The following is a 12793-nucleotide window of genomic DNA, read 5'->3' as shown; positions in this document are numbered from 1 at the left end:
CGAAGGTGGGAATTGATGCTGAGGTCTGAAGATGCTTAAAAGTGGGAGGGGAACCTCTAGGAATGAATGAAGGTTGATCTCCACTTTGGGAGGCCTGACTAGAAGACAGATTCAAAAGAGACGAGTCAGAGAGTGGGGAAGAACGAAGTGAGTTGCTATCTTCACCATCACTGTTTTTAACATCGTAGTCGGAAATCATACTAGTCAGGTCACTTGGATGTTGTCTGCCAGATAACAGTTGTGACTGCCCAAGATCTCCACAAACCAGCAGTCCACAAATCCAAGCTCATAGTCAGTTTGACCCGAAAGCTACACTTGTGTCCCCGGACTTTGATTTTGTCACAACCTGAATAGACAATCGAAGAAAAAAAAAATAATATGAAATATTATTTAAACTAATCAATTAATTAATTAATCAATCAATCGATAGATAAGAAAAAAAAATTTTTGTGAAATAAATGTATATTTATCCAAAATAGAAGATGTGACTAGAACTTCACCCCTGTCTCTCCTATTACCATTTCTGTTGTTTTTGGCTACGGAAAAGTTTTCACTCCAAAACAATCCATGATAGGTATTTAGTTCTTCATCCACTCTGCTCTATTTACAGAGCTGCCAACCCTACCTAGACACTGGAAAATTATGAAGTTGAAAATGTAGAATCGTTACTGAATAACACAAAGTGCTATTCTTGAAGAATTACTCCTCACCAGTATCCATCATGCCACATATAGTCATGTCTATTTTCATTATATTTCAAAAAGTTTTGCCACGATTATGAACTACATACACCAAAGTTTCCCATTCTGCACATTAATCCAAGTCTTGCATTTTTTTTCAAAAACAAAAGTATCTAACGTGGAGAAAGGACAGTCAAACTTTGTAGACAATGTCTACCTCGTAGAATTTTGAATTCACAGAATTTGACAGAGTTTCGTGGGATACACAATGATTTTGTGGGATAATTCAGTGAAATGCAGAATAGTAGGCAGCTCTGTATTTGTAATAGTACAGTAATTACATTATTTATTTATACAGGTGAAGACAACCTCCATTTAAGATATAACACAACATTCTAAAAGATTTATTCTCTTTAATTTCTTTTCCAGCATGTCCATGTGAAGGACTGAAAAAGCAATAAAGGACATAGGGGAGTTTAATTTTTCTGAAAAAAGCATTGGTTCTTCGATTGCCAATCCTCTTAATTCTAATCACGTCACTCTGATAGTTACAGGAGGTCAGAACAAAACATTTTTTTTCTTTTCAACTCAAACCAAAAAAATATATATTAATTCTATTTTTGTTTCAAAAATTTTAATACAAAAATTAAAGTGCCATAAATATTGCAGCCTCGAGGCTGGATCAGGGAGAGAAAATGATGGCCTGAATATCCTTTGACAGCTCAGGACATGTCCTGATATACAAAATCATCATTCTTAAAACACATGCATGGAACATACCAGTTACTAGTTTGTCACAGTAAGAGTTGTCAGACTGTTTTACTAATGCCTTTGTATTTTTGGTGAAATAATCCTACCATAGTTTATGATGAATTTCATATCAGAATATAAGGATGATGATAATTTTCGTGGTTTTCATAGAGCATATTGTTGCTTCATTAAGACATTAAGTTGTTTAATAAGAAAACATAAATTAAAATTACCAGACTTTTTATTTTTTTTTGGTTGTTGTTTTAATTAAAAGGGCTTCCTTCTGCGCTGGCATCCTCTAAGGAATAATAATAAAATACAACTTCAATTCTGATAGGCTTACTATTTCTTCCTCAATTTTATGCCAACACAGGCATGTTGAGTAAACTCCCATATTTAGGTACTTCAGACAAAACCATTCACCATTTTATCCAATTTCATATCAGTTGGCAAGTCTGTAAATTTCATAATATACTTTTTTTTTTTAAAAAAGAAGAAAACTTAATACCTAAAAAAAACCAAGTAAACAGACTCACCAGAGACACAGGATCCGTAACCCCCACAGGCACGTTTACATCCTCCAGTTCCCCTGCAGTATAGAGTTTCACGAGCCACTACAATCTGGCGAACATTTCTTGCACGTCCAGCCCTGACACTACCGTTATCCAAAACCATCCTTCCAAACTCTGTCAGACTGAATCGATCATCCAGGAAATTAACTCCCTTGTGAACATCCACGTAAATTTTGTGGACTTCCCTCCCTTTTCGAAGCATGCTGGCTTGCCGATATATTTCAAAATTATACAGGTATTTCCGCAAGTCGCTGCAGTTGATTTTTTCTCCTTTGAATTTCTTCACCAATGCTGCTACATTTGATGTATTGTTATTTTCTTCTTTCTTTCCCCACACTGTTGGTGTTGTCACCACGGTCGGGACTAGATGAGACAGGTGATAAGTTTGTTGGTTTGTTGTCCATGCCTACAGTAGGCATCATCATGGGAGCATCTCTCATTATCATTGCATCAGCCATCGCACATTAATTCTAAATAAAATCACTTTATAATACTAAAAATCTTTTCAGAAGAAATTTCCAGTGACAAAATTGAATAAATAATTTTTTTTTCATTCATGAAACTGTTGAATATGAATGTACAACAATTCTACACAGAGATACAAATACAAGCAATGACAGGTCACAGAATGTTGAAGGAATGACTAGAATTTATGAAACTTGAGAGAAATCAATCAAGTTGAAAAAGATGATAATAAATAAATAAAGGCAAAAGCCAAAAGGGGGAAAAGGCGGAATGAAATCTGTTGGACAACAATAAAATGACTGGAATGACGAGTTTTAAAAAATGGAATGGACTAGACTAGAGGTCACACCGATTAAAGCAATGAAATAAAAAGAGACATCAACAATGAAAATAGTGGCCAATCTTAGAATCAAAATTTAAAAAGAAAAAATATCCACTTCATGTATAAATAAACTGGAATAATTACAACAATGTCTTTGAGTAAACTGTGTTCAACATTTCATCCTCTACTAACACAGTGCTTACATTGAGGCTGACTCCAATGACAGCTTACATATAAACTGTAGATTACACAGTTGAAATGTCACTTGAGTGTTTTCGCATTTCAGTCGATGCGACAACAACGATGATGGTGGTGGTGATGATGATGTACATACACTGTCAGTGAAATAAGAATGGTTTTCATCACAATATGAAAAGTTCCTCTTCTTTTGTGCTGCAGCATGGCTCAGTTTTGACTGGATCCATGTCCAAGAATGAACCTTCATATAGAAACATACAAGGAACATCATTACCAATCGCATTGGCGCAAAAATTAAACTTTAAAAAAACAAAACAAAAAATTCAGACTGTGCAACATAACATAAATTTAAAATCAAAAAGAGGTGATTGGCATCTCAAGGTATAAAACTAATCACAGTTTTTGGTCACTAACACATTTTAGTGGATCATAAGATGCATCATAGTACAATATTAATATAATTAATCTGAAAATACAGCAACGATCAGAGGCTCCTTGAAGCCAGCAATGATGGATTATTAGAAAAAAGGCAACATGAAAAGTTTTTAAATAATAAGTTTTGTTTTTTTTCAAAGCAAATTTTAGGCCCAGATCTGTTATCAACAGTACAAACAATATGAATACAATAATAATAATATGTACTGCTATTTCGTTCAAATTTCTTGTCACTGAGGGACCATTTGTATTTCTGATAAGATAAAAAATAATAAGGAAAAAACAAAATACATATTCTCATATTTTTATTTTTTTAATTTGTAGCCACTATTGGTTTAGTTGAAAGAATCTGGATCTGTCAACCTACTATTCATTAAGGTCTTTTTAGACTACAATTTTCTAGTATGTCTGATGTGAAAATAGTCATTTAAAAAACATGAATTTACACACACACACACACAAAAACACACACCAAAAAAAACTTCAACAAATATGTATATCTGTATCCTTTTAAAACATCAATAAATTCAAATTGAAATACTGAATAAAATCACGAAATCCGAATGGTATGAAAAGTATAGATAAAAATGGTCGCACAAACTAGACTTTACATCTAATCATAGTATAATAAATGTACTCTATAATCAAAGTCAACAGCATCCACCTCCCTTCAAACAAACTAATTAAAGACATGAATGCATCATATCCACACATGAAACACAGCCACACACACACACACCTATCATGCAATGATCACATGTTGACGGATTCATACCAGGTGCTTATCTTCAAATTCACCCAACCAACCACCCTTCCACCCTCACAAGATTTATCCATTCTTACCAAACCAAGTCTAATAGTACGGTATAGACGAATCTCCAATAAATAGGCATCCTTAAATCACCCGTGTTTTCCATAATTATTATATTTTCTATTTCTTTACTTTTATCCATTATTTTCTACATTGACTTACAAAGACAGCAACCCACATGAAGTTGTACTTCAGAGCCATTAGGCCCATGGAGCCGGATTTTATCCTTGTTTCTATAGCATAAAACAGATAATAGAAATTGCTTGCTACCCTTTTGATAGGAACTAGTCTATTGCAAGGTACTTTCAACCAGATCTAACAGTCTCAGCTACCCGGACAGGGGGAATAGGGGTGGGGGAGGGAGGGTCAGAAATAATCTCGACTGCACCCAGGATTGATCTAGGTCCCTTTGATTGTGAAACGAGTGCTCTACTAACTGAGCCTAATTTGGGCTCATGAAACCAGAGTCAAACTGCACACTAGATGGCTATCAATAAACTATAATTCAGGACCTATCTATGTGGTATTGATATGAAATTCAGAAAAGTGAGAGGAGCAGGCACTTATGTTGATAATAGCAAGAAATGAAGTGAATAGGAAAATGCCCGAAGACAAGAGAATAAAAATTTTGCAGCAGCGATGGGGGCTCGAACCCGTGACCTTACTGGTACAACAACTCCGTGAGGCCAGGCAGAGTTATCGTACCAGTAAGATAAATTTTAATTCTCTATCGTCTCCTGGCACTTTCCTATTCACTTCATTTCTTCTTATTATCAATATGAAAGACGCATAGCATCTTGAGGAAAACTGCTTTGTGACAGATCATATTTTAGCTTTACCATGAGAAGCTGCTTTGGAGTCCGCAGTGAAAACCAGAAGTGTGTGAGCAGCTCTATTTAATTTCAAGAGTTTGTCATGTTGTTCCAATTCCAAAAATAATAGCTTGAATATAAAATATGAAGGTAAGCCTTAATAAATGATAATCATATATTATAAAATTGGCAGGTTAAAATTAGATCCAAGTGATTTGACACAAAAAGTAGAAGAATTGTACTTAAATGTAAAATATGTGTTTCCTGTTAAATGACGAGGTTGACCAAGTGTAAAAGTGAAATCAGAAGAAAACATACCTATATCCTGACATCTATTTTCAAAAAAACTAAAAAGAAATTTAAAAACAAACTAAAAACAAGCCACTATTACACAGGCAGACCTGCTACAATAGACAATGGATGCTTTCTGGATTTGTTAACCATCAATTATTATTATGATTATTATTATTATTGTTTAATTGTTAGTGTTACTCATTATGATGATCATCATCATCATTATCATTATTAGGCTTAAATAACCCAAATAAATAAGTGGTCATAACTAGTTAAGTTACGAAAATCGGTACAACCAAGCAGGACCTAGCACTGCTACTGCTAGTAGCAGGTAACACTAGATACCAGATATCGCTCTATTTTGCTCGACACATAACAACACCTGCCTTTATGATAATAGCAATAACAATAACAATGAAACAAACTATAGTATCTCCCTAAATCAGTGGCTACTTTAAGAATATTTCAAACGATGTGATGTGATCTAATCTACTACTACTACCCCAGCAAATTCACCACACATACTCATACAATTCATTTATTAATACAACAGTTACTCACTCATGAGCTCACTTTCAGTAATTAATCGAAGATAACGAAGTGACTATTTCTCCGAACGCTTGGAGAAATACACTTGAACTCTATTTCTCCAAACAGTTTCCGTTCTCGAGATTTTTTGGGTTACCTTCTATTTGCAAGAGTTAGGCGCCATCTTTTACATTCTGCAACTTCTACGAGGGCCAAGAGGAAGCACATTCTAGAGCTAGATAAAACCCCTCCCCTCAAAAAAAAATTAATGAATCTTTTAAACAAAGAAAAAATTGAAGAACGGAAAAAAAAATGAAAATGAAAACTGAAACAAAACATAAAATAAAAATAATTTTTGTGTTGGACGACTGACAACTTGCAATTTCTCGGTTTTCTGTCTTAAAATAGACAAACAATTAACAAAGATTAAGAAAATCATCGCCCCCTCAACATAAAGGCTATTCGGATTGGAGTCTGTATAACTATAACTATAACATAACATTGTTTTACAGAATATGGACATTCCAGAATTTGAATTAAGAGTTAGAGAGTCTAAGTTAGACTTAGACACTTCAAGTTTATTTCCCGAGCGTTCCGAGCACAGTGTTGTTAGGAGAAATCGAGTTAGTGTATTTCCCGAGTTTTCGGAGCAAAGTGTTAGGAGAAATTGAGTTCCAAGTTCAAGTTTATTATCCCGAAAGTTCAGAATTAATTAAATTATCAATTAATCATAATCTAGAGTGTTAGTGGCAGTGGTAGTGGCGAGTAGTTAGTAATAGGTACTTTGGTAAAAAATTCAAATTGGATTGAGCTCAATGAAACCTATATCATTTTAAAGTGCTTTTCAACACGATTTTAATGATACCAAAATTGTGAAAATCAGATAAGCAGAAAAAAAGTTGTGTTAGTTTAAAGGCTGACAAATGGTCTTCTATTTGCCTTTGTTATTTACTGACGGACTTTGTGACCTGAAAATTGTTGCATTTCCGGTAGTAACCGCCATTTGGATTTCAAAACTGGTCTAAAATGACCGCTAAGATTTGAGTAAGGATTTTACTGGAACGAATTTCATGGATGCGGTATACAACTTTGCCCTGAATTTAATTTTATAAAAAAGTTAAGATGTTAAATGAACGTGCCAGCATGAAATTTTGATTTACCAAGTTCTAATCTTTTAATTATCCAAAGCTAAATTATACCCTATTTTATCCATAATCAAAAGTTATACTAAATTGTCATTGATTTTAAAATAAACTACACCAAACGATAGAGTAATTTCTCCTGAAGAAAATAAGACATAAATCATTAAAATCCATCCATAAACAAAAAATCTATGGAACTTTTTCTGTGACCCATCACTCAAAAGTCCAAAAAATCGGGTCACAGCCACTAGGCCATTTATCGGCTCCCTGCTGGAGGGCCAAATGGACGTTTACCAAAGTACCTATTTAGTAACGCAGAAAGTTAGTATGACTATGGTATAGTGATCAAGTTCATTCCACTCATATGAAATAAATAAATAATTTAATATACCTTTTTATAGCAATATCTATCCATATGCAAATCAAAGTGAAAGGCAAAGCATAAATAATAAAACACCCAAAAACAAGAAGAGAAAAGAAAACGAAAGTAGGATGCAAGCCGCATTTTCACACCAAGTCCAAGGGGTTAGGCTAGTCTTTAAAACATGCAGAGGTCTATCACTATCATGGTTGCAATGCGCCACGTTTGTTTGATAGCTCACCTCTTTAGACATTTGCCCATAGGCATCGGGTGTTGAATTCGTAGCAGCTGGTGTGAGATGAAAGTTTCCGGGTGGCAAAGCCATTTTTTTGGGGTTTTTATTGGATTTTGTTGCTCCGTCGATCGCTGTGATTGGAAAGCGACAATGATCATCAAAAAGTATCGCAAAATTAACAACCGATAGGTATTGTATAGATACGTTTAGCGGTTCACTGAGGCAATAAAAGTTATTCCTCCAGGATGCGACGGCGGTCACCAACGATCCAATATCTATGGCGATATCTGTCTATTCCCCCCCCCCCCCCCCTCCCGCACACACACACACACACACACATGCACACGCATACACAGCATCCACACCAATCCTCCTCCCTCTCTTTTCTGATGAATGTGTGTGTGTGTGTGTGTGTGTGGGGGGGGGGGGGGGACTATAGATAGGGAGACAGACATATAGATGGATAGACTCTCTCTCTCTCTCTCTCTCTCTCTCTCTCTCTCTCTCTCTCTCTCTCTCTCTCTCTCTCTCTCTCTCTCTCCTCTCTCGTTTATTATTAATATAATAACCCTGTGGCTATTCGACCAATATTTCTCAGATAATCGATCCCCTTTATAAAACGTATCATCATCATCATCATCACCATCATCATCATCATCATCATCATCATCATCATCATCATCATCATCATCTATCTACATCATCATCATCATCATTATTATTTTATCATTATTGACCAATTGATAAATATTAAATAAATAATAAAAATTCTCTTTATTCATCGCCAAGGGGAAATTGGTCTTTAGAGTCTATTTTCCAATGGAAGACTGGAATAACCAGGCGTCAGCCGCAAAGCAGCGCCGCAAAGTGAGCTAGGGCGAGGTGACTTGCTCAAGTCCACACAGCGCAGCGGCGGGTGATTGGTTTCGGTATCTTTCGGGAACGAAGCAAAGACCGTACCACTGAGCCACGCTGATAATGATGATAATATTGAATGTCAGATTACCACAAATGTAATAAATTGAAATCGAAATGCATCTGTCTATGTTGTGTGTATGGCACACACGCGTGAGAGAAAGAGATGAAGAAGAGATAAGAGAGAAAGAGTAGGTAGAAGAAGTAGAAATGAAATATCTGTTCAATGTTACAGTTATTATATTATAACGTTTTGTAACAATATGACAAATTGCCATATTTGAAACGATCTATCATTATTATTATTATTATTATCATTATTATATTATTATTATTATTAGTAGTAGTAGTAGTAGTAGTAGTAGTAGTAGTAGTAGTAGTAGTAGTAGTAGTAGTAGTAGCAGTAGTAGTAGTAGTAGTAGTAGTAGTAGTAGTAGTAGTAGTAGTAGTAGTAGTAGTAGTAGTAGTATCATCATCATCATCCTCCTCATCATCATCATTTATTTTATCACTGCAATAAACTATGATGCTTGAACAAAATGGAATGATAATTAATTATTTAATTTTTTTTTTTAAATTATTATATTTTTTATTTATTAATTTATTTTTTTTTACCGCAAAACTAGATCACAAAAAAAAAAATCCAGAATGAGATATTATAATAATTATCATCACGGTGTGTTTAGTTAACCCACGTCACACATTTACAACCTACCCACGTAGAGACACGCCGAAACCCGAAGACGTCGAGTCAAATTAACCTTATCAATGCCAAAGCCTTGGAAAGTTAACGCTCTTATCGCTTGAACCACAGACAAGAGTCCCGGGTAAGAAATTAGTTGTGGTGGGAACGGCCCAGACACGAAAAGGGTAGACTATGGCTATCGTATCTTTTTGTTTTCCTATCGTGTTCTATCAATCCATTTACAGTATTATCATAATGATAATAACTAGATAGCCAGGCCTTTGTCTCACTGGAAAAACCAAAAAAACAAACCAATTAAACTGAGGCTGTGAACCACAAAAGTATTCGGCAGGCTTTAAAAATGGAGAGAAAAAATAATTTCAGAAAGCAAAAACAAAACTATAAAAAGCAAAGAAGAAAAAATGCACCTATTTCATACGGGGCTTTTCGGGTTCAAATCTTTTTTTTTTTCTTCTTTTTTTTTTTATACAGCCGGCCATTTTCCAACAATCTATCCATTCTCCAACTATCATCCATTCTCACCGACATGTCCATGCATGCATCCATCCATCCATCTATCCATTCATCCTTCAACCCACCCATCCATAATACATCCATCCTTCCACCAATATATCCATCCATCCGTCCATTCATCCTCTAATCCACCCATCCATCCATACATCCATCCTTCCACCAATATATCCACCCATCCATCCATTCATCCTCTAATCCACCCATCCATACATCCATCCTTCCACCAATATATCCACCGAACCACCCATCCTGCCATCCACCTACCCATCCTTCCACTGATATATCCACCCATCCATTCACCCATTCATCCAGCTTCGTACCAAAGTTCCATCAGAGTACGTTCTCTGGCTCCGTGTATGATTACAACTAATTATAATCTTAATTGTAGTCAGAGAACACGGATAGAGATAAGGGGTGGGTAAGTCATTGGATATGCGTGTGTGTGCTTGTATGTGTATATAATATTATGTTTACATGTACGTGTGTATATAATCGTATATGTGTGTATGTGTGTGTGTGGTGCGCGCTCGCGCGGGTGTGTGAGTGTGTATCTGTTGTAAGGCATCTCATAATCTACTAAATGCATGTTATCATCGTTGTTGTTGTTGTTGTTTGTTGTTGTTGTTGTTGTTGTTGTTGTTGTTGTTGTTGCTGGTGACATGTAACGGCGGATGTCATCCTAGGGTTATACCCAGCTGTCTTCATCCCAGGGTGGGAGACCAGCCATCCGATTACAAATAGCAAGGCCCGTAACGTTTAGCCAACAGTGTCTTCTTGTTATCTCTATCCGGGCAAACTAACTTAAACGATGATAAGAAATATAAGATAGAGTGGACTGCTAAATCTAAATAAACAAATAAATAGTAAATGAATAAGTAAATAAATAAATAAATAAATAAATGAATAAGTAAATAAATAAATAAATAAATAAATAAATAAATAAATAAATAAAGCAGTCAATCGATCAATAATGTGGCTAAAGGGAGCTCAACAGTAGATCAAGTTTGTACGGCCACATGTATACGTGTCAGATAGAGATAGATAGATAGATGGATAGATAGATAGATAGATAGAATGTGTGTGTGTGTGTATGTGTGTGTGTGTGTGTGTGCGAGAGAGAGAGAGAGAGAGAGAGAGAGAGAGAGGAGAGAGAGAGAGAGAGAGGGGGGGGAGAGCGGGAGAGAGAAATAAATAAAGAAAGAAAGAGAGAGAGAGAGAGAGAGAGAGAGAGAGAGAGAGAGAGAGAGAGAGAGAGAGAGGGGGGTGATCTGATCTGAGCAACGACATCTATAGGAATCGTAGTAGACGCTGGTTCTGAGCCAAGTTAACGATTACGATCCCAACCTACAACGGGCGACAAATAAGAAAACGAAGATCTGTACTCGGAGTCTTAGAACATTATATCTTAGTTTTATTCCGCGTCGATCGTTCGTCGATCGTTCGTCGATCGTTGTAGGTTGGACCGTAATCGTTACCTTGCTATTCACACACTTCCGAGTGGATAAACCATTGCGCTGTAAACAGAACGTATCTATATAACTATAACAAAGAACATATATTTCACTTCTACCTACACGCAACATAGACAGTTGCATTTCGTTTTCAATTTATTACATATATTACCAATGACGTCAACAGTTATAAAATAAAGTAAATGTTCACTCTCCATGGGGTGACAATACACACGTATCTCTCTCTCTCTCTCTCTCTCTCTCTCTCTCTCTCTCTCTTCTCTCTCTCTCTCTCTCTCTCTCTCTCTCTCTCTCTCTCTCTCTCTCTCTCTGGTGTACGTATATATCATCACACCATTTACTAGATAGGGCGAGCCACGAAATGAATTCTAACGTTGTCGTTGCTGATTTACGGTTTCCTAAACAAATGACACCGAGCGCCAACCTCCCACGGAGTGAGCAGCGGACGTTATGAATATTATCATGGAAATGAGTTCATCGAATCTACCTACCCTGGTTGGACGTTGAACTTGCTGTATAGATAGAATGCGCTTGGCCAAGGAGTTCACAACATTGCCATCCGGAAGTATAACGGACCAACACACAAACTCTGTGTAACCATGAACTTTTATAGTCTGGTTAATACAGTTTAGTGAGAACAACTCACAAACGCGGATGGCAAAAACCATAACAAAGGCCTGAGGGACGTCATCTGCATACTATCTATAGAAGATAGTTCGAAGTTGACGTCACTCAGGTCTTTGTTATTGTTTTTTGCCATCCGCGTTTATGAGTAATTCTCACTAAACTGTATTAACTAGACTATAAACGTTTATGGTTACACAAAGTTTTGTGTGTTGGTCCGTTATACTTCCGGGTGGCAATGTTATGAGCTTCTTAGCCAAGCGCATACTATCTATACCTTTTTAAAAATATTTTTAAAAAAGAAAAGAGAACAAGGAGTGTAAACGTCTGGTGTTATTGATCCCCCAGTCGGAAATCATAATTCCAGTGCGGTTATATGGTCATGTGTTATGACACTCACGTTCGGGTCGGAAGGTCCTGGGTTCGAGCCTCGCTCGGCGCATAGTTGAGTCCTTGGAAAAGAATATTTACTAACATTCTCACACCGTACTCAGGTGTAAGATGAGTACATGGCCGTCAACAGCGTTATCTCTGTCGGAAAAATTGTAATATCGCCCAAATGGCGTCATGCCTCGTTCTACATGTTACGTGTTGCTGTTGGTGAGGGATCCTTTGCAAAGCGCTCTAAGCACATTTAGTGGATATTGCGCTTTATAAGAGATCTGGTAAACAGTATATTACACCAGGCTGTTAAGTTTTGAATTTTTTTAAAACGGGTCTAGAAAGTCATTTCCGACTAGTGAGGACCTTAATATTGGAGAAAGTAGTACCTATTGTTTTTGTTCCGTATCCAGGAATTACCCGGTTCGATTTCCCTGCTGCTCTGCTCTGCAACTGACGTCTATGTTATCCCAGTCTTCCATTGGAATGCTCTTAGGGACGAATAAAAGAAACTACTTTTTCTTTTTAAATTTCATATATTTATTGATTTACTTAACTATGCATTCATTCATTTGTT

At 36.2% G+C, this 12793-nt stretch overlaps 2 protein-coding genes across 4 annotated transcripts in view; one reads left to right on the top strand and one right to left on the bottom strand.

The window, feature by feature from the left end:
* Window positions 1-12793, top strand: part of LOC144970610 (uncharacterized) — a 134924-nt gene that overhangs the window by 60543 nt on the left and 61588 nt on the right. The gene's annotated exons all lie outside the window — the stretch shown is intronic.
* The window catches only part of LOC144972014 (uncharacterized), a 21269-nt gene continuing 8482 nt past the window's right edge, over window positions 7-12793 (bottom strand). The window contains exons 3-4 of one of the 2 annotated variants that reach the window (XM_078913096.1): window positions 1967-3228; window positions 7-346 (exon numbers count right to left, since the gene is read on the bottom strand). In XM_078913096.1, coding sequence (XP_078769222.1) covers window positions 210-346; window positions 1967-2204 — 375 coding nt within the window. In that variant the 5' untranslated portion in view covers window positions 2205-3228 and the 3' untranslated portion in view covers window positions 7-209. Of the gene's footprint in view, window positions 347-1966; window positions 3229-7611; window positions 7737-12793 lie in introns of those variants that run through there. The other variant, XM_078913097.1, reaches the window with a different exon arrangement.

This window comes from Berghia stephanieae, chromosome 4, assembly GCF_034508935.2.
Source record: "Berghia stephanieae isolate SIO BIC M18660-M18661 chromosome 4, UCSD_Bste_1.3, whole genome shotgun sequence".
NCBI classification, from domain to species: domain Eukaryota; kingdom Metazoa; phylum Mollusca; class Gastropoda; order Nudibranchia; family Aeolidiidae; genus Berghia; species Berghia stephanieae.
This window is presented reverse-complemented; position numbering and strand designations above follow the sequence as displayed.